General features: G+C 41.6%; 1 protein-coding gene and 1 long non-coding RNA gene across 3 annotated transcripts; both read left to right on the forward strand.

The window, feature by feature from the left end:
- The first annotated feature begins 119 nt into the window (after window positions 1–119).
- Window positions 120–4,988, forward strand: LOC139207737 (uncharacterized). The gene is made up of 5 exons (XR_011585045.1): window positions 120–193; window positions 4,247–4,320; window positions 4,418–4,495; window positions 4,580–4,633; window positions 4,875–4,988. It is a non-coding gene; the product is annotated as an uncharacterized lncRNA (long non-coding RNA).
- A 3,434-nt stretch (window positions 4,989–8,422) lies between these two features.
- LOC139207471 (sodium-dependent phosphate transport protein 2A-like) lies at window positions 8,423–20,912 on the forward strand. Of its 2 annotated transcripts, XM_070837197.1 has the most exons (14): window positions 8,423–8,452; window positions 9,626–9,699; window positions 9,802–9,984; window positions 10,368–10,514; window positions 10,796–10,939; window positions 12,367–12,478; window positions 12,985–13,180; window positions 13,424–13,519; window positions 13,666–13,732; window positions 13,880–14,047; window positions 14,276–14,392; window positions 17,975–18,099; window positions 19,138–19,234; window positions 19,331–20,912. In XM_070837197.1, exons 2-14 carry the CDS (start codon window positions 9,639–9,641, stop codon window positions 19,729–19,731), a joined length of 1,914 nt encoding a protein of 637 aa, XP_070693298.1. In that variant the 5' UTR covers window positions 8,423–8,452; window positions 9,626–9,638; the 3' UTR covers window positions 19,732–20,912. The 2 variants fall into 2 exon arrangements, with proteins under 2 accessions (XP_070693298.1, XP_070693297.1); XM_070837196.1 differs by having other exon boundaries at window positions 19,138–20,912.
- Window positions 20,913–21,636: the final 724 nt, after the last annotated feature.

The following is a 21,636-nucleotide window of genomic DNA, read 5'->3' on the forward strand; positions in this document are numbered from 1 at the left end:
CACCTAATAGTGTGTGTGTGTGCATCCATGCATGAGGAGGGATGGGGCGGGGGGGGCGTCGCGTCAGCGGAGCTATGAATGGGCAGAAAAGGGGTGTGCTCTCACAGACACCATAGCAGCAGTGAGATGAAGAGAGCCAGCTACTCCACTGCACGTCTGCACTGAGGGAAGAAAAGAGAAGGAAGAATAGGAGGTGAGTGAATTTCCCCCAGGCATTACACTAATCTCATTTTTTGGGGTGATTGCTGTGCATGTTCACTCAGATATATTTACCTATCCTTTCTCTCTCTGTCAGTGCCTTTCTGTGCTTGATTAAATGTCTTATGCTGTCTTGAGATAAACCTCATTTCATTCATAGAAAAGCTCGCATTTTCATTCACACTGAGTCCAATGCCTTTTTCCTATCTCTCTTTTTTTGCTGTTCGCTGCTTTGAGTATTTCAAATTTGGATAGATAACAAAACAGGTTTTGAATATCTGGAAGTATTTATTTTCTGAACTCAATCCTCTTCTAATGGGAGCTCTGAATGGCACTCACTGTGGCTTTGAGAGTCCTACAGAGGAATACACAAGTGGTGTAAAACAAAACCCATCCATCAGATCAATGCTTACACCTCACCGTGCACTGAAAGATTCTGTTCACCCTACCGAAGGACAGACTCTTCTCAGTGTGGTAAAACTGAAAACGATAGTTGAATCATTAGCACTGACTCAGTTATCAGGTGAGATACACATGGTTGAGCTGTGATTCAGGCTGGGAGCAGCTGTGACCGTCGACTACTGACTAAATTCATCCTGTGTGAGTGTCTCACACCTGAGCGTTGCACAACAGACAGCCCATCATCATCAATTACAGGACATAATGTCCTTGCCACAGTGAGCCGTCGTAATGTGCACTGTACCTGGCTCTTGGCGCAGCCACTGTCCACACGCTCACCTTGGTGCTCTAACCTCCTGTCTGTGTGCTATAATGGCCTCTATAATTATACATATCCTGAGCCTCTGATCTCCTCTGATTAGCATGTTCAGCAGCAGGCGGCAATGTAAGACCTGGCTTCAGTTTCATCTTCTGGACTGGAATTATTGGAATTATTTCACGCAGAAGAGTGGAAACTATCTCCAAGGTGTTTATCCCTGAACTCATGGCTGAGAGGATATTTTCTTTCACCGTTGCTAGATGAATGAATGTATCAATGATCATTGATTTCCACCAGTTGGAGACCCTGTCAGTGTTTGTGTCTTCAGTAAGTAGTCACTTGGCAGCCCTGCAGACCCTTTTCTGTTGTAGTTCAAGAAGACAGCAGGAGAGATGATCTAGATGCAAATTGTCTGTACTGTTCTTGATATCTTTTCAGTTCTTGTGGAACTTTTTCACACAAACTGAAATGAAGCTTAAGAAGTTCTTGTTATGCTGTACTTCTCAGTTGGGGAGTTAATTAGTGTTGACCCAACACATGGAGAGCTGGGCCAATCTCGGTCTCTACTGGTGTTATGGATTCAAATCTTCAGAACAGATTTTCTTATTTTACATAAGAAAATCTGTTCACATGCTCACATCAGCAGTACATTATGGACTGCAAAGGCTAAGTGCTCTTATTAAACTTTTCTGCCTTAGATTTATCACCCTCCTCTTGCAGCATTTCAGTCAAAGCGATGATGAAAGGAGAAAAAGGGTAGAAAAGACTGTGAGGCAAAATATTCAATTTGCCCACCCTAGCAGAAAGAGCTCTTGAGTAGCTTTTAAGGTGAAAGTCTCGTGGTTGCTTTTGTGTGTGTTTATGATCATGTCCATGTAATAATGTATGAGTGCTTTGTGCATGTATAACTTTTTGTGCACATACCACAAAGAGACGTGATGTTTTGGAGGTGTCACCTTGGTTGTTGTTAGCTTGCTCATGTGGATTAATTGATGGAGAAGTGTTTCTCAAAGCCACAGGGCTTTTCTACCTCTGCCACAAAGGAGATGCGCTTCCACCCGCCTCAGTCTAACCCATGTGGTCCTTCATCCCTTTTGCCTTGCACGCAAAGTAGTGATTCTTCATCTAACTAAGGACGTACAGACAGTGACAGAGGAAAGCAGAGGGAGAGACGGGGTGAGACAAGCAGGCAAATCATTTTCATTTAGGTCATTTCCTTCAGTGAGCTGGTCAGAGTGAGCACTCAAGACTCACTGAATGCCTGCCCTGCCATCAAGGCTGAGATTATCCTCCTCTACCCCTCAAAGGGCTGTAATGGACATTTTAGAGTAAGTGCATGGAGCACAACAGCCTTGTATACCCCTGGGTGTGCCAACTGAACCAGCATGCATGTGCATAATAGGCCTGATGTCTGAAAGAGGCAGGGCACACTCCATGGGGTCAGTCTCTCTGGCACAGATCATTCAGTTGTCTTGGCAAATGCTGGCTAGCAGTTAGGCCTTATTGAATACCACATCTATTCCAGTCCAAGTGGGACTTTCTAATGGAGTTCCCTGCAGCATCAAATGTGGCGCTGCCATGACTGCTGACGTCAGCTTCCACAGTGGGTGAGCAAGCTCCTGTCGATCAGCTCCATTTATTGTTCATGAGCCCTGGGCTATATGCTTCCTCTAGAGCAGCATGCTAAACTGTGTGGTACACAATTCACTGTCTGTTCGGTCAGATCAGAAAGTTACTAGGACATTGTTGTCTCATCAGGCCAGACCTCAAGAGACATGTGAAAACTGTAAACACATTTTTCTGGAAGAAATCATTTTATTTTCAATAACAAAATCACCAAAAAACCCATTTTCCCCATCAGTTTGTAACTATGAATAATGCATGAAGACAATTTTCTGGTAAAGTTTGAACAGTTTTGGTCTCTTTACCTGAAAGATTTTCACAATTCAGTCGTTCTCTGTGTTCTTCTCACTAGTTTAACGCAGGCAAACCTCAGTAAGGAAAAGGTTATATGACACATTTCTGCGCACCAATCAGAATTTAACAGCATTTTCATCAAAATTTAAATGGTGGTCGGTGAGGTGTCAATCAAATCTGATGAAGCCACATCCACACAGTCCTGATGAGTCAGGGTGGGTGTGTTTTTTTGGTTAAACTCTCCATAAATCACACCTACAGAGTAATTTTATTTTGACAGGAAATCTAATAATGGACTGTATTCCAAATCTTGATGCAACTTGATAAATTATACTATTTAAAGGCCTGGCAGAACAAGAAACCAGTAAACCAACAATTCACTCTGAGAGACCGGGAAGCATTTGTACCAGATTTATCTGGTCAGATGTCAGACAGAAGCACACACTGAAGGCAGCGCCGAGATGTTTGGAGTATAAAAATCTATCTCCTGCAAACTGACCCAGTCTTTTCGCTGGATACCAGATGTGGATCTGGCTGTGACTTCTAGCTCGTCTTCATTGTGGCCTTTCATTTGCAAAGAAATCATGTTGTGCTCTGTGTAGTGCCGACTGTGTGTGATGGTATTATATATGTTATCTTTCATTCTTTATCTTCTTTCAAAGGGCATTTTTTCTTTTTATGGTCTTAAGAAGTTTCACTTTTGAAGCATGTTATAAAATCATTTAATATCAAGGTGGTTATTAGAAGAATTATTCATTTAGTAAATCCCAGTTTTATTATTTTAATCTTGAGTCTCCAAGCATGTCATTTCAGCCCGTAAATTTACCCTCTTCATGCTGGGTCTAAAACTTCAAGGCTGGCAGACTGGAGCATTTCTGCTGTTAAGACCTGAATTTTAGAATATTTAGTCACAAAATTTGATAGGATAGATGTGGAAACAAAACTGGATAGGACGTATTATCATCAAGCAAAGCCATTTTAATAGCTGTGTCTGTTTTCTGTGATGATTTCTGCCATTTCTGGTGTGTCCGGGGGAACAGGTATGTTTTTCTCTCAGCAGCAATAATGGGAGAAATGGAGTGCACATCTCAGCGTGCTAATTGGTACCGAGCCCCAGGGTAAATCTCCTGAGGAAAATCAGTCAGCAAAATAGTCAGATCTGTGAAGTCGCAGTGGGTCCCTGAGTCAGAGTCGCCATCTAGTGAAAAGAGGCCATAACTGCAGATTTGTCAGCTTGCCTGTGGTGTCTCAGTAACTTGTGCTATTGGGCTACTCAGGAAAGTGAGGTCAGCCAGGGATCAGCCTTTTGTTCATATTTAAATGGAATTAACAATGAAGAGGTCTCTTGTGAAATGTCATTGTTTTAACAATTTTTTTTTCTTTCACCTGTCTTTTACACTTGAACAACTACAGTAATCCAAAGGGCACTATCACATCCTAAACCTGCATCAGCGAGGAACTATTTCACGTCAGCCATGGAACAGAAGGTGAATGAAGTGTGCGAGAGCCTAATGCACAAAACACTGGAGTCACTCTGGCCCGGACTAATATAGTCCCCGCCCCACTCTCTCTTTGTCTCTCTAGTGTCCCACCACCACCTCTCCTCAGAAGCATATGAAGAACAGGTCCAAGTCCACAGAGGAGGTGCAGCAGACGAAGAAGGTGAGCAGCAGTCCGACATTCATACCGACAGTCTCATTTTTCATACTCATCAGACCTGATGTGACTGCCCTGTCTTACCTTCAGGGCATTTCCTCACAGAAATCACTCCCAGGCAGACCGGAGCTTGACAAAGTGAAGGTGAGCTGTGCACATGTGGTCCTGTGTTGTGTGTGTACGTAGGAAAACAAAATGCCTGGGTGTCTTAAGCTATATTTCTAAATAGTGTGATGCTGTTATTTGTTTATTTCTGTGTCACTCCAGTACAATTCAGGTGGATTAATTTGAATATGTAATGATATTAAGGTATTAAATGTGCTCAAACGTGCAAATGAAAGTCAGAGTCAGATTGTATTTTTCCATATGTCTCCCTGTTTTTCAGGAGTGTCCTGATGGCTCTGACACGCCCTCGTCCTCCACAGAGGAACTAAAGTGATGAATGGAGGGACTAATAGGACATTAGAGTTGCCATCAAGCTACAAGATAATCATACACTCAACATGCATTAAAATGTACATATGCACACAAGTAAACATACAAAATATCGAGGATAATGGTGAACTAAATTAAACAACATACATACAAGTAATGAATTTCTGATTGGTTGAAGGAAACTACACACACAAACTCGCACTCACTGAAAGAAATTGCATGTAAACAAAGGGACACGCGTGATGGTACCGTTTCATCATACTGTGAGTGTTGTATACATATCAAACTGAATGTGTATTGACAATAAAGTGATGGTGTTGAGTGAAATCAGTCTTGACTCTGCTCTCATTCACATCAAATCTGAAAGCTGATGAAGTACCTGTTCAAGTTTCAAAAGAAATATTTTACTGAATATCTTGATATAATGACAGAAAAGAGTAATAGCTGCAAGAGTTATAATTTGTATATATATATATATATATATACAGGGTTCACAAAATGTTAGGGATACTCGACTTTCAGGTGAAATTTATGGAAAATGTAAAAAGTTAATGCTACAGTGATATTATATCATGAAAGTAGGACATTTAAGTATCAGCATGCACTGGTAGTTTCTTCATCTTAAACAATTTATTGAAAGAAAATCTAACAACAGTGGAGGGTAAACGAGGGTAAACGTAAAATTGGGATGTGGCCAAAGGACGTCCACTCCTCTCCTTTCTGTGACTCTTCCAGTCTCTGTATCACTGTTCCAACCTCCTGATGACACTCTGTGACCCTCTAAGCTCAGTGAACACCTCCGTCTGAGGACTTCCTGTTTGAAGCCTCCAGTGTTGAGGTGCTGCTGATCAATAGTTAGGTGTCGTCTTGGTCTCATGATGTCAGAATGTGAACAGCAGGATGAGGAGGACTGTTTAAATACCAATTCTAACTGAACCAGGAAATGTATTGGTGGTGGTTCATCCTGAAATTTCACCTGAAAGCTGAATATCCCTAACTTTTTGTGAGTAGTGTATATATATATATATATATATAATACTAACTCCCATCTGCTATGATGTTTGTGTGTTAATGTGTGTGTGTGTGTGTGTGTGTGTGTGTATGCCTATAACTACTTTGATCAGGAAAGACACCACATGAGAACAAAAAATGCAGATGCTGTCATAACCTGGCTATGTAGTTCACACATCCTTCAGCTGATATGATCACTGGTCAACAGGAAATTCCCAGTTAACGTTAAGTATTGCGGATCAAATGTTTTTGAAACTGTGAATTGCGCTTATTGCGGATTAAGAGACTTCTCAAAAATATCTCTAGTCGCCAAAGCCACTTTAAAGCACCTCCCAGTAGTCAGAGTCTAACACTGAGCAAAGAAAGGATGAATGAAATGTTTTACATGTCAGTCAGCTTCATCTGGAGTTATTATATAATTATTCTGACCGACTTTACTATCAAGTTTACTCCTATCTGCAGTTCAGGAAACAAAACCATGATGTCGAGTAGAAAGTTAAAAAACTTTTTATAAATTTTTATTTCTAAGACTGAATGACTCATTCAAAAGCTGGTGAGTCTCCTGAGATGATGAGGTCATTAAAATATGATAAAAATCAGTCCAAGGTGACACCTTCATATTCACATTGTTTTGTCTGACCAACTATCACTATCACAATTTACTGTCACTATCATTACTATCATTTGAGCAGTTGGATCAGTGAATATCACTTTTTTCCTTAAAAAGTAGTTGAACAATAAATTCCTCTTTAGAATAGTTGCCAATAAACTAGCTGTAGATTAACTAACTGGTTCAGTTCTACTGCAAACTCCTACTTTTGCACCATGCCTGGAAACACAAAAATTAGAATGCTAAATGTTTTCTTGCTTGCAATAAAAACCTTAAATCTTGACAGCAGCCTGCCAGTGATCGAGGTTAAAGTCATGTATCAACTTGTATCTCTTCTATTAGAGCATGAATTGTAGCTATAGTTACAGTATGCCGGATTGCCTCAACATTGATGAAATGATAAAAATGTTCAAAGACAAAAATCATGAAAATGAAACACGTACTGCTCATGGATATCAGCATATCACCTGCCGTATGGCCAGATATAATTACCTGGCACGTTTCTGTGATCCCATTCACTCAAATAACAGACTGACGGCTCACTGAAAATATCATATGGTGTGCCTGTGTGTTAGATTAACAGGATAACACGGCCTACTGAGGAGCAGAGGAGGACTAGCAGCATGCACCTACAGCTCACTGACTGGGAGCTGTTTTCAGTGGCAGGATGGTGTGTGATGACCCGGTGGCCTCTTTCTGGTTTATCCCCGAGCTGAGCGGCGGCAGCACATCTGGAGGGAGGATTAACAGCATCATGGAGGGGTTTTTATCAAAGCCACACACCAGAGACTCAGCCATGTATCACAGACTTCTGCACACGCATGATATATGTATGTAAGTGATTACATGTGTGTGTCCATATGTGCGCGTACATCTCAGTTTTTCTTTTCCTCTGCTTAATGCTGCACCAAATCTCCACCACTGACAGCAGAAACCTCGGCTCCAGTCCAACTGCCTGCGCAACTAGAGAGCTGTTATCTCTCCCGCTGGCTCCCTGCTTTAATAACAGTTTGGAAAGTAACAACTCAGGCTGGGGTTTATTAAGTTCTGCTCTTCTGAGCTTATGGATGCAAGTCTGAGGTCAGCAGGTTTGGCAGATTTGGTTGAGAGCACTGCTGATATGACAGAACCATAGCTGGACTAATTATTAACAATGGCCCTGTTACTCAGGCCATCACGACCCGCTCCAATGGTGAGGAGGACCTTGCCTGTGGGTAGTAGGGTGTGTAAGTACAAGTGTGTGTGTGTATGTGTGTAATTTTAGAGGATCTCATAAAATCTCCCTGATAGTACATTTCTAATCATAAGATGTTTGATCTTGAGTTCTGGTAAAAATATCTGCAACGTTCTGCACAAGTCAAGCAGATTAGACTGTATGTGACTGTAAAAATGTCCACTGACTTATCTTATGGGGGAAGTGATCATTTAATACCCTGACTTTAATCTTAGCCAGGCTACTGTACGTGCTGAAAACAGCTATTTGAAAGTATCAGCGGACATGCCCTTTTTCTTCCAACATCTACCACTAGATGTCAGATTTCTCCTGCTCTTACATGCGCAACTAAGAGAACCTCAAACAACAGGGATCATTTATTACATCAAACAGGCCTCTTCGTCTTGGAATCTTTATCTGGCCCCAAATGAGGTGAAAAACAGCTGGTTGAGTAAATATCATTCATCACCTAATACACAATGTGCTGTCCCAACTTATGCATCATGGAGTTAAGGCTTTGTGTTATTGATTAACAATGAAGTCTCCCCTGATGGAGCAAGTTAATCGACAAGAGATGAGGTGTTCCTCCTGACACCCGCAGACCTGGTGGCTTATTTAAAGATGATTCACACGTTACTTTGATACTTTCCCTACGAGGGGGTCACACACAACACTTACAGCTGTTCCAGTCAAGGTAAGATACTTGATACCAACATCAAATATTTAAGATGAGTAGCATTTTCACACTAATACCGTGTGTTGAAAGCCACTGTCATCTCCATTGAAGCTTTCTGTTGTTATTTGAAATGAATCATTTATGACTTTTTATCTCAGCTAATAAATCCTTTTGAAAATGTTGGCAAGTCAGCCATCACTCACTGACAACAGTTGCTAAATGTTTCATTAATCTCTTTATTTTTCTACTTCCAGTAAAACTCAGGCATATTTGGTGAGGAATAAGCAGCACTGAAATATACATATGAGTCACAGTGACTTTAAGACAAACTCACAAATAGTTACAGAGACAGAAACAGAGTGGCAGGCCGGCAAACAGATGAGCGTGGGGCTGATAGATTAGAGGATAACAGTCGGTACACACACACACACACACACACACCCCCCAAATATGAGTGCATTCAGAGTTTATTCAGTTGCAATCTATGGAACTTGTCTTTTGTCTCACACTCCCACATACAGATAGACGTACATATACTAACAGAGCCTCTCTGCACATCAGAACCTGCAGGAAGATGCCACACAGAATGAGAACGATGCACTGACTGTAATTACTGTAATTTCAGCTGCTGTAATTACTGAACTCACTTCCATCCTCTTTGCTTTTAAGAGACACATTAGTACTCCCTCCTCCACTGGAGTCCCCAAAATATGGCAAAGTGGAAGACATGAAAAGGGGAAAAACGGTCTCTTTAAACCGAGAGCGTGAAAACCTTTGAGGGGAGTTGCTGCTCTATAGACAGTGGAGAGTCCCTTTAACTTGCAGCTGCAGGAAATGGAGGACAAGACATGTTACATGAAAACTAATGTTTCCTGATTGATTCTGACAAGGCCTTCATTTGTTGAGAGGCAAGACGATGCCTCGCGGTGTATGTGGTTTAACTGTGAGATTTGACCTTGAATCAAGGACAGCTGGCGATTATAAACAATGTGGGCCGCCTTTATTCTTCTCTAATTGCTTGTCTGTTGATCTCAGTAGTGTGGTGAGAGCTGAGCTCATATACAGGCATGTTGGTCTCCTTTGGCTTCTTTTTACTGCTGAAGGTGTCTGATAAACACATTCACTCCCACATTTTCTCCCCCTACAATGGTACCATCCTGTGATTTTAATTACCTCCACGTCTCCACACAGCATTCAAAGCACCATGTCCTGCCGATCTATAACTATAGTGTCCTCTGGATGGAGCACAGGGCTCGAATACAAAGGTACCTTATTAGTTTTAATCCCCATCATTCTGTTTCTTATGTCCTTGAAATGCCTCCCAGCTGATTCTTCCCACCTGAGTGTGAACTGTTCTGTGCCATCAGGGGTGAGGATTCACAGCGCTCAGCTCTCCCCACGGCCCAAACCCCAGCTGGAGGAGGACAGAGAGTCCGGCATCGGCTCCACCCTTGACCTCAGCAGCAGCTTTGAGTTCTACAACCGACATACCAATCACCACTCAGACACACCTTCGCTCAGGGAGGCAAAGAGACTGCCTAAAGAGAGAGGTACAAGAGTTGCACGGAGAGAAGGATCACACATTCAGCTTCTGGTTTGGCAGCAGGTCTGATCTCTTTGAAAAGGCAAATAACAGCAGCATAAACGGAACCACATGCTCATTAGATAAGGACATGCTCAAAAGAGGTCCATTGAGATCACGCAGTCTGGGCAACAAAGCCAAAGTCCTGCTGTCGCTCTGCGTATGGGTTGTGTAGTATATCAGATGGCTTTGCTCTCTCCATGTGAGATTGGTTCCTGAGGCTATCTCTCTCAGCCAGAACACAAAAATCACAAATAAGAGTGTGACACAGAGGCCAGAAAGATACCACATTTTGAGAATATTTCAACTTTGCGCTCTTTTCTCTCTGGTGTTTGTTGATGTTTTGAACAGACAACTCTCCACAGCTCACAGCAGTGAGTCCAAACAAGATAAAGCAGCTCTTTATCAATCTATCCAAGATCCCTCTCCTCTTCATCCTCCTCTTCCTCTTTGTTTGCTCCTTGGACACTCTGAGCTCTGCCTTCCAGTTAGCGGGGGGTAAGTACTATAACCCTCACTGTGCCCTCAGCGGGTTGACAGTGACTCAGCCAGTTGATGTTTGACAAATAAGTGAGTCACTGCAGAATAGTTCACACTGTCCTACTGGGGCCCTGCTGTATAATTTACTGCAAAGCTTCATCTGGTGACCTTTCTGGATTTGGCGAAACAAGCGGTTTGAATCTTGTTTAACATTGCTCTTGGCAACCCTGTCATGTCTGAGACCAGTGTTTTTTGTGTGTGTGTGTCTTTGTGTGTATGTGGGCGGCATATTTAACCAGGGAAAGTGGCGGGGGACATTTTCCAGGACAATGCGGTGCTGTCTAACCCTGTGGCAGGGCTGGTGGTGGGCATCTTGGTTACTGTGCTGGTCCAGAGCTCATCCACGTCCACCTCTATTGTCGTCAGTCTTGTGGCCTCCGGATGTGAGTAGGCATACGTGTGTGTGTGTAAATGTGGGAGTGCCACATACTGTAGCACGAGTTCTTTTAGGTTTTAAATATCATCTGGACATCTGGACTGACCTCATTTAGTCTGAGATATATATTATGTGTGTGTCTATTGTATGGACCGTAGGCTATTATTTAGCATGTCAAGATATTACAGTAAATAGTAGCATAGCAATAATAACAGGAACCTCCCATGGTGCATGTGTCGCAATAACACATACGTCTCATTAATTTGCGGTTTATAGTTATAATCTTGGTTTTTGGCTCACAGTTAACATGTTGTTTTCTCTGTGGAGGACCTGGTAAAATGTGCTTTTTCACTTGCTGAAAATGAGCAAATATTGTTTATGTCAAATACATAAATGTAAGCAGATGAACGTATATTAGGACACATTTCGCTGTGTATCAACACATACATGAGTGTTCTCCAGCACTCTGGTGTAATTTCAATCATCAAGCTGGAGTTCTATCTATAATTCTATATCCTAACTTATTGTATAAAAGACCAAAATCAAGAGCAAAATAAATCATGTGTTCCAAATACATTTTTAAAAAGGATTAATAATTTTCTACGGCACATACTAAGCTATATCAGGCTTTAGCTCCACAGAAAACACTTGTTGGTGAAATTAAGTTATCATTTATTTCTTATCTTTCCATGGGATCTTTTTGACAATAAGAGCAATACAAAATATTATTAGCATAATCCTTTGCACCCAATTAAAATGACTAAATGATTAAACTTTGAAGTTTAATCTTTGTTTTTTGCAAGATTAGTGATTTGTGAGAGACAGGCTGACGCTGCCATTTTGAGACTTTTGTCCTGTGGTGGCCATTTGTTAAAAAAACACAGTTGAGAATTATTGTAATCTAGCAGGTCCGGACTGGGATCAGAGAGACCAAGTGCTCAAGAGATCAAATCAAACCATTTCACACCCTGTAATCTCTCATCATCTCAATCTACACATTACCATGTCTCATAAGACCATCACATGGGAAGGTTATGACCTGTCTGTTTCTAATGAGTGCAGGCTCCCAGCTCTCCTCTCTTTTGTATATACGGTTCAAAAGTGAATAATATCATTATGTAAGAGCTGCTTCTCTGCTTGTAAATCCTTTCTGTAAGGAAAAAGATCGTAGGTAATTATCAAAGAGAGGAAGGAGATGCAGAGGCATGAATGTGTGTATGTTTGAGCATGTGCATGTGGACATGCGACCTCAAGATCTTGCGAAGGTTAAGCAAGCCTCCACCTACCTGCAAATTACAATCACCTTTCATCTCCATTAAAACTAAAAAGTGGAGGGTCATGTGTGGTGATTCTGTATGTGACGCATTACCATTGGTGTGAGAGTACTTGTAAGACTTGTCAAGCAGAATGTATTGTTCTGCGTTGTCTCTCCAGTGCTGGAAGTGAGGTCAGCTGTTCCGATCATCATGGGGTCCAACATTGGGACCTCAGTCACAAACACCATAGTGGCCATGATGCAAGCAGCAGAGAGGACAGAGTTTCAACGGTGAGTGGAAAAAGGCTGCAAGGGAGAGGATGAGTGGGAAAGCGGGAAAGCTGAAGAGCAGGGAAGAAGACACTGTAATGGAAAAGTGAAGAAGATAAGCGTAGAGATGGTGAAAAGAAAGATAAAAGTGTTAAAAGTTCAGTGGAGCAGTAGAGGAGGGTGAAGAGGAAGCATTAGCTGTTCACTGCCTCTCTGCTTCAGCTTCCATTTGGGTGACAATAATGGCACCAATCCACACTGATCCCATACCAGTAACCTTTTGGCATGAAAGATATGGCACTGAACAGATGGCACGTTATTTAATCTGTGCCTGGTAAAATAAACAAAATGTATTAATCTTTCACAATATACTCACACACTGAATCAAAACGAAAATGCTCATTACATTGCACACAACCAAAAAAGTTGAGCCATGAAAAGCAGATTAACAAGCAATCATTTTGAGTGGACGACCATGCTGATGGCTGACCTTAGTTAACACAGGAAATGATTGTGACCCATTGCAGTGCCTTTGCTGGGGCGACTATCCACGACTGCTTCAACTGGCTGTCGGTCCTGGTTCTGCTGCCGCTGGAGGTGGTGAGTGGCCTCATGACCCGACTGTCGCATTTGCTGGTCGCCAGCTTCAGGCTGCAGCCTGGGGAGGAAGCACCTGAGCTGCTCAAGGTCATCACCGAGCCAGTCACCAAGCTTATTATACAGGTAAAACTAACAGCCGATCATCATTTTTGAAATGTATCGTTTGGTAAACTCCTCCCCCAAAACAGCAATTGTCCTATCATGGCAACCATTACTCATCACGGCAGGTCTGCCAATAGTTGGATTCCTGAAGTACGAGTGATACTTGGTTGGTGGTGTCTTAGCAAAGAGTCAGTTTGCACAGAGACACTTCAGCAGGTCTGATGAGAACTGAGAGATGAAAAATATTTCTCCTTTCACCCTTAGCTAGACAAGTGTGTGATCACAGGGATCGCCATGGGAAATGAGGACATGAGGAACAGGAGCCTGGTGAAAGAATGGTGCCAGACTGACCTTGTTATGGTAATGGCTGTCTCCTGCACATGCAGACAATTGTGTCACACACTGGCGCCAAATAGAGCCTGTCACTGCTGCCAGTGTAAACTGCGCTGCTAATTTGTGTTTCATCGCAACTGCTTCTTTCTTTCTTCCTTTCTTTTTTTCTACAGTCCACTGGCAATGTCAGCACTGAAAACTGTGGCCCCAGTCATGACTTTTCCCAATCATCACAGAAGTGTGAGTTCAAACCCAACAATATCTGTGACCTACCCACTCAGGAATCATTATGTATTTTCTTTGTGGTATTGGTCCTGTTAAAAATGTACTAAAACTGAATGTTTGTGGGATGATATCCTGATGATATTTGGTCCTGTCACTTTGCAGGTAGGCATTTGTTTGTGTCAGCAGAACTGTCAGACCTCACCGTGGGCCTGATTCTCCTGGCAGGCTCTATGGCTGTCCTCTGTACTTGTCTGCTGCTTCTGGTCAAGCTGCTCAACTCTCTTCTTGAAGGCCAAGTAGCAAAGGTTATCCAAAAAGTCATCAACACAGGTGGGAATGCTTCTGAGCTGCTGGAGCTTTTACACAGCGTATCAACATGCTGCAGTTGAATATGCAGAATGTAGTCGGCAAGTGAGACAAACAAACAGACCCATAAAAACGCTCTGCTGCTCTGGATGCAAATTGCGTAAAAGAGGCTGTGTAGAAGATCTGATGATTGCTGTGTTTATTGTATGTCCATGTGGGTAATTTCAATCTCTCCGCTGTTTATCTCAACAGACCTGCCGTATCCCTTTGGGTGGCTGACAGGATACATGGCCATGGCAGTGGGTGCAGGGGTAACATTTGTCGTCCAGAGTAGCTCTGTCTTTACTTCAGCCATGACTCCCCTTGTGGGTGAGTGATATGTGCTTTTGCACAGAGGAACACTATGAGTTAATGAATTTACAAGATAAAAGATGAATGTGGGACATTTGTAGGGTTAAGTAAGTAGGTCACAATAAATTGGAAGTAAAAGTGACACTTCATCAGCACCAAAATGCTAAACGGAATCAAATTAGATAAAGCATGAAATGGATGTGCACAAAATGTGTTATTTTCCTGTATTGCACTTATATATAATATGATGACACCCACCAACCCAATACCCTCACCAAAATGTTATGTAACGCCAACATCTGTTATAATTAAAATGACAGATGCTGATTTGATTGCATAAATTATTTAGAATTATGAATTTTAATCAATTTAAGTCAGCTTAAGTACATCATCAACACTTCCTGTGGCCTTTTTCTGGGAAACCATGTGATTATATTCTGCAAAGCGCCACAGCCGAGTAGAAACAGCACACTTTAACAGTGGAAACATGAAAACTGGGTTTACAGTAACTGAGTGTTTGTTTCTAACAGCCTTTTTCACAAGAGTTATGAAGTGAAGTCACTTTTAAAGCCACAGTAAGACATGGGGAAGCAATTAACTAATATACAACTAGATGGCAAATCTATCAAATTTAAAGCTGCTGGAAGGACATCAAATAAATGTTCCTTGTTTTTTGTTTGTTACACACTCGTCACTGCCAATGAGACAAGTAACTGTCAGTGACTGGTCCTCTGCAATAATTGCTTTAACATGGTGGGCCAGATCTGAACTGACAGTTTGGAATAGGGTTAGAAACAAGACTTTTGTAATGCTTAGTGCCCTAAAATACTTTAGTGTTGCATTTGCACTTCAGTCTGTGACCCTCTTCAACAAATGGCTGCTAGCATTTAGTATGAATACAACATAAACAAGGAAACTTGTTGCATGTTTTCCCCTCCTGGATGTGTACTATTGTCCACCACTGACCTCAGTGACCACAGGAGTCTGAAACAGACAAGATAAGATATTCCTTTATTAGTCCCACGATGGGGAAGCATATTTTCTACAATGATATGAATTTGAGCCTGTACATTCTGAAAATGTTCACATTTAATGAACTATCTTTTTACAAAACATTATGAACGACCTGAAATTTGTCTTCTCTGTAATTTTTACACTTTGCAAAGTCAACCCGTGGGCCGGATTGGACCCTCTGGCGGGCTGCATGTTTGACACCCCTGCTGTACACCGTCATCACCTCTGAGTCTGACACCTCTATTGTATAATCCATATGTAATAGGTGGTCAGTGGTACTAATTCAACATCAGTATATAGCATATGCAACATCCAACTACAGTATAATTATCACACTTTCATTGGATTTTTTTGTTTGTGTGTCAGATCTAGTACACAGTCAAATAATGCTTGTATGACTAATGCCAACATGACACTTTATGCATATGTGCCTTTTGTGTGTAGGCAGTGTAGGACGTGGCACTGTTGCTGACTAGATCACAGACACATGACATCCTCAAAGTAACGAAGAAAATTCAGATATAAACAAGTGTGGCAAAGCAGTGACCTTTTTGAATATTATTGGAAGTGGGTTTGTATCAGATAAGTATTGATAGTTAGTGCATTACCTACAGTAGATTATAATCAACACAACCCCAATCTGGAGAAGCAGGCAGAAGTCCTGCTGCGGATGGGGTGAGCAGAAAAACAGATTCTAGCCACCTAAAACAAGTCTCACCTAAGGAATTCAACATCAGTTTAAGTGTACGCTATATTTAGAATATTTTCACCCATTTATATTACGGATACGGATGCCACCAGACTCTATCAGGAAAAACATCATTTTACCTTACTATTCTACTGCTGTGTACTCCCGTGTTCTGCAAGGCGAGATTACTGTTTTTGTCAATGGATCCTGGTGGCTTTGAAACAAGAGGAGAGCAATGGAGGGAATGTGCCTGCCTGCTTCTCTAAACTGGGGACATGCTGAACACAATCTATTGTAAGTGTCACACTGACTATAGGCGAGTACCTCATACAACCCCACTTCAAATAATCTGAAGTATCCATTTAAGTAAAATTCCTTCTTCTTCACTCTTGCAAACACCACGTCCACGCCTCACCGTCCAACTCCACGTTGCTGCTCAGTTTGTTCGGTGATCTCTGGGTGAGAAAGTGCTGTTTATGGTTTCAGTCTGAAAGATTTACTGATATCAAGTTTCTTTTCATCCTGACCCTGCAGTTATGATTGGGAGACTGTCTCCTGTAATGTCTTATTAAACTTAACTCTACCTGTGCACGGTATCAGACCCTATACTATAGAAGTGGGCTGGCACCGTGCAGAGGTGGCTATCAGTCATGTTATTTGCGTGAACAGAAAATACTTTTTACTGTCAATCAAATGTGACAGAATGACCACTGTGATCTAGCAGCTCGTAAACTGGGCTGTTGTTTCCAAGGCCACTGGTTTTTACACAGAGTTATAAATTCAAACAGCACAACCTCTAAGCAGATATTTACTGTTACAGTAATACATTGTTAAATGTACACTGAGCAAAGGTTTACTCGATTCCTCTGGTTATGTATTTAATGGCTAATCAAAATTAGTTTGTTCTCATACTTGCAAGAGAATAACTCCAATTTCCTTGTTGGCTAATGGCTCATTTGCCAGATGGGGCCAAATATGGACTTAAACCTGCTTATTTCCACTGATTGAGTGTGATTGAGAACATGTTGCATAACCAGCACTTTATGCCACTGGCTAAATGAAGCATGTAAAATCAGTGATGTCTGAGTCATCGGCCTGCTACACAGTGATAAATGTGAGACAGGGAATGATTTCTCATTTTAAACTGCAGTAATTAAACAGCTTGAAAAAGAGCTAAAAGACAAGAAACTATACACGTGGAGGATAATTTCCAACTCCCAGATATTCCTAATTATTTCTGTTTATTTTACTCACTGTTACCATGACATAGTATCATATATTGAGGACAAACTAACCAATAGAGAACAACCATTTTCACACAATTTTGGTACTGCAGCACTGCCCTATTTTGGTTGTTAGTTCCTATCAAACAGCTTCTCTTATGACATGTCATTAGTCATCCCGTTTGGCAAAGATATACTTCAGCCACTGTTGCTTTTTCAAGTATTTGGCTTTTGTTCATCTCATGCACCAAGTACAAATGATTTCATTTCAGTCTGAGCTGTAATTTGAGTCAAATAGTTTGAATGGTTCAGATAGTTATTTTCAAAACTATTAGTTTTCATGAACAAGAACATTTCTTTCACTGCTGTGCTTTTATGCTGCTTCTAACCCTTGTGAAAGCAGTGATTTACGATTATACCTGCTGCTCACAGATCCCAGTCAAACATTTAGATAAGATAGATTAGTGTGGTTTGATCTGACAAACATACAGGGATCATTTCTGAGAAAAAGATACAGTTTATCATTGCTGACATTTGTGTTTGTGGCATCTTCCATCTTTTTAAAATCTTTTTTATCATCTAATTGCAATGCACTTGCATACCATTTCTTTGTTAACCGTCTTCATTTACTGTTCTTGTTTCTCCTGACACAGCATGTTTTTCCGTCTCCTTCAGGTGTTGGTGTGATCAGTCTGGAGCGAGCCTATCCTCTCACTCTCGGGTCCAACATTGGCACCACTGCCACAGCCTTGCTGGCAGCTCTGGCCAGTCCTGGGGACAAGCTAGCAGCAGCCATACAAGTAAGCAAGTGTCTTATCAGATACAAAAGCCATTTTAAAACTGCAAGAAAATGAGAAAAAGGAAACTGTAAGCACCTGTAAGCATCACAGGAAGAGAGGAAATAATTATTTTAATGAATACATTTTCCACTGATATGCCTCTGAGAGAGTAGGATGAACTCAGGCTGTGAGACTACGAGGGAGTTCACAAATTTCCTTTTCACTTCCATGAACCAAAAACATGGGAATTACAGCAAACTATCTACTCATTGGAGATTAAAATGATGTTTGCATATATATTCATAACATGGATTTATGCATAAATGTGTATACAGGAGCTTTGGAGGCAACAAAGTGGACACTCCAGGAAAAAAAAAACTGCTCTTTGTTAATCTTCTCTAGAAAATGAAACTGTTAAAATTTGAACCACATTATGTCATTGGATTATGTGCAACATGATGAGAAAACAAGTCGTGTAGACTCTTTCTCAGGATGTAAAACACAGCACACACTGACTGTGATGAATTATGTCCTTCAGCACTTGTACTGTGGGCCAGCCTTACGAGGCTTTTGGCTTTTGGTTTTACGCATTCTGCCACAAACACATGCTGAATTTCATAAGCATACACACAAGGCTGGAGTTGCGGTTTGCATGCCATTTGTGTGCATGTCGGCAAGGCGCACCTCTCTCCTCATTGTACGTGAAAAGGAGGCATAAGCATGGCGCAGGTGGGATTTACAAGAAGAAGATTAAATTTAGCCTTGCATTAAACTAAAAACTGATTGTTTAAAGCAAATGTGCAGCAGTTTATCAATTAGCACCATATCTACCGCTTCAATACCACTAACATCATGCTGTCTGCTAACGACAGGTTAGTTACATTTATCTGTGGTTCCCTGCACCAACACTCAGGCAGGTATAATTTTATGATATATTTTAAGTAATAGTTTCTCTCAGGTGGAATTGGTCAAAGTAAATATTTTGAAATCCTGATGATTGTGTCATATTTTCCTGAATGAATCTGGCCCTGTATCTCTCTGTCTTCTCTCTGTGTGTAGATTGCACTATGTCACCTGTTCTTCAACATCTATGGCATCCTGCTGTGGTATCCTCTTCCCTTCATGCGGCTGCCGATAAGGATGGCTCGTGTCCTGGGTGAGCGCACTGCCAAATACCGCTGGTTTGCAGTCTTGTACCTTCTCCTTTGCTTCTTGCTCCTGCCCTCACTGGTGCTGGGCCTCTCGCTCACAGGCTGGCGGGTGATGGCTGGCGTTGGGGCTCCCTTCCTGTGCATGACCATCTTCATTGCCATGGTAAATGTGATGCAGGCCCGCAGCCCCAGGCACCTGCCCAGTAAGCTCCAGAACTGGGAGTTTTTGCCCCAGTGGATGCACTCTCTCAAACCGCTGGACCGCTTGATCACTAAGGCAACTGTATGCTGCAGCCTTACAAGCGAGGAGGGTCAGAGAGACAGACAGGAGGAGCACATTTCAACACAGACGACCGCTGTTGACACAAAGCAAGAGTCCGTCCAGAGGAAGGCACAGCTGGCTTATGACAACCCTGTCCTGGATTACTTGGATGAGAGAGGGAAAGGTGCGCAGGTTTTTAAATTAAAAGGGTTGGAGAGGTGCAACAGCACTCCACTGTAGTCAACGTGATAACAGAGGGCTTTTTTATTCTTGATTTTGTCAATATTGGTGGATAACTAGGATTGACAAAAGCCATTTTATAATTCTTTGGTAATGAGCCCATTTCTGATAACTGATTGATTGATTAGTAGCCTCCCAATGCCAGGCTAAATACTTTGAGCTCACTGATAATCGACCAGACTCCACAACTGGACACCAAACAACCGTTTATGGGCTGTGATTTCTCAGCAAACTCTTGATGAAGATGACAATCTCACCGCAGAGTCCATTAAAAAGTTCTTCTGGAGCTTTCCCTCACATTGCATGATCTTCGCTAACAGATAGTTAGTTGTCATGGTAGAAGCTCACCTTTCCATTTTTACTGAGCACTTTTAAGACTTCTCATCCATGTTTGACTTCCGTCCCACTGGACAAACTGCATCTGCAGATGAAGCTCATATGATATGATCAGAAGCTCCAGAACAGCTACTAAATAAACCTTAAAATGTATATTTTTGTCGAGTGTCGTTCTTAAGGTCAAAAACTAACTTGATTAACATGTAGCACACACAGCACATAAAATGAAGCATGAGTCTGTAACTGCATAAAAGGTACCCTGTGGAGTTTTTGACCACTGGTAGTTTTTTGTATGCTTGCATGTGCCTAAGGACGCACAGGGATGAGCATGTGGGCAGCAAAATGTACATCCTGCCTTTGGTTTCACGTTATTTCATTGACTGACGGCTGCTGGCAGCACTGCGCCAACAAATGTAGGCAGTGGAAGAAGAAGGCCAGCTAACAAGAAGGATTCAAACATTTAAAAAATGGGTTGTGAGGAAGTAAATGTGCTCAACACATTTAGGCCATAAGCATATACGCATAATGCATTTTGATGAGGAAAGACTGAATGTAAACATAGCTTTTTCTTGTTTGTGTGCCAAAAAAACCCTCCACAGGGTCGCTTTATGTAGCCTCTTGCCACAAATGTACACTGATTGTATTCAGTGGACAATGTGGCATTTCCAGAGCAGTTTGTGCTGTCCAGTCATGTATATAAAGTGTTAGTGTTAGTGTTGTTAGTGCTTAAATCCCCAGGGTTCAGCAGTCCTTGGTGCCAAGTTCATCCATTTAGATTTGTCTCTTTGTGTTAAGAACAGTCAGAAGGAAAAGGAAACCTGCATTGTTGTCAGTCCAGAGCCTACTGATTAAACACCGTAATAACCAAGAGGACAAATGTTTGATCATTATGTTAAGATACCATGTACTCACTTGTTATATAAGTGTAAGTGGGCAACTCAGTACACCCAGACACTACAAAGGATTCAAAGAATCGTCACATTAGCTTCTTGATGTTATTTACAAAGGAGTGCGTGAATGTGTTACAGCTTATGTGTGTGTGTTTGCCTGTCTAAGTGGGAGACTATGCACACTTAGGAGGTGTTGTTGAATGTGTGAATTTGTGCTGTTTTCTCTGTTGCACTGTAGCAATTGATCATGCATTGAAAATGTTGACTCTATTGATTTATTGAGAGAAGGCAGTCCGACTCTTTCACGTTCACCTTTAAGCCGGCAGACAAAGGAATGACACTTGGAAGAGCAAACACGATGAAAGTGCACTTGAGATAAATAACTATTCTGTTTGTCTCTGATGGCAAAATTGCAGCTCAGAAATGCCAAAAACAGAGACTTTATTCATTCTTGTGTGTTTTAAGAAACTTTTCAGCACAAAGATATATACTCTCATCATACTCCTCTGATCGTGCTATTCTCTTTAAAGTTTTAGTGTTTTGAATGAGATGCAACCATCTCCACCACCAGGCATGGCAGCCTGGACAGACTTTGCATCATCCCACTGAGTCTAATGTGAACCTTGGAGGCATCTGAGAGCAGTCTGAGCAGGAAGGGGAGGGGAGCCAGAAATGAGAA

Source organism: Pempheris klunzingeri, chromosome 9 (assembly GCF_042242105.1).
Source record: "Pempheris klunzingeri isolate RE-2024b chromosome 9, fPemKlu1.hap1, whole genome shotgun sequence".
NCBI lineage: Eukaryota > Metazoa > Chordata > Actinopteri > Acropomatiformes > Pempheridae > Pempheris > Pempheris klunzingeri.

What these genes read in the sequence shown, in the direction of transcription:
- LOC139207471 (XM_070837196.1), top strand. Translation starts at nt 9,639, where the DNA reads ATGTCCTGCCGATCTATAACTATAGTGTCCTCTGGATGGAGCACAGGG. An exon ending in TGCCTTCCAGTTAGCGGGGG is followed by an intron (nt 10,515 to 10,795) that starts GTAAGTACTATA and finishes ATATTTAACCAG; the next exon opens with GGAAAGTGGCGGGGGACATT. An exon ending in AGCTAGCAGCAGCCATACAA is followed by an intron (nt 18,100 to 19,137) that starts GTAAGCAAGTGT and finishes CTCTGTGTGTAG; the next exon opens with ATTGCACTATGTCACCTGTT.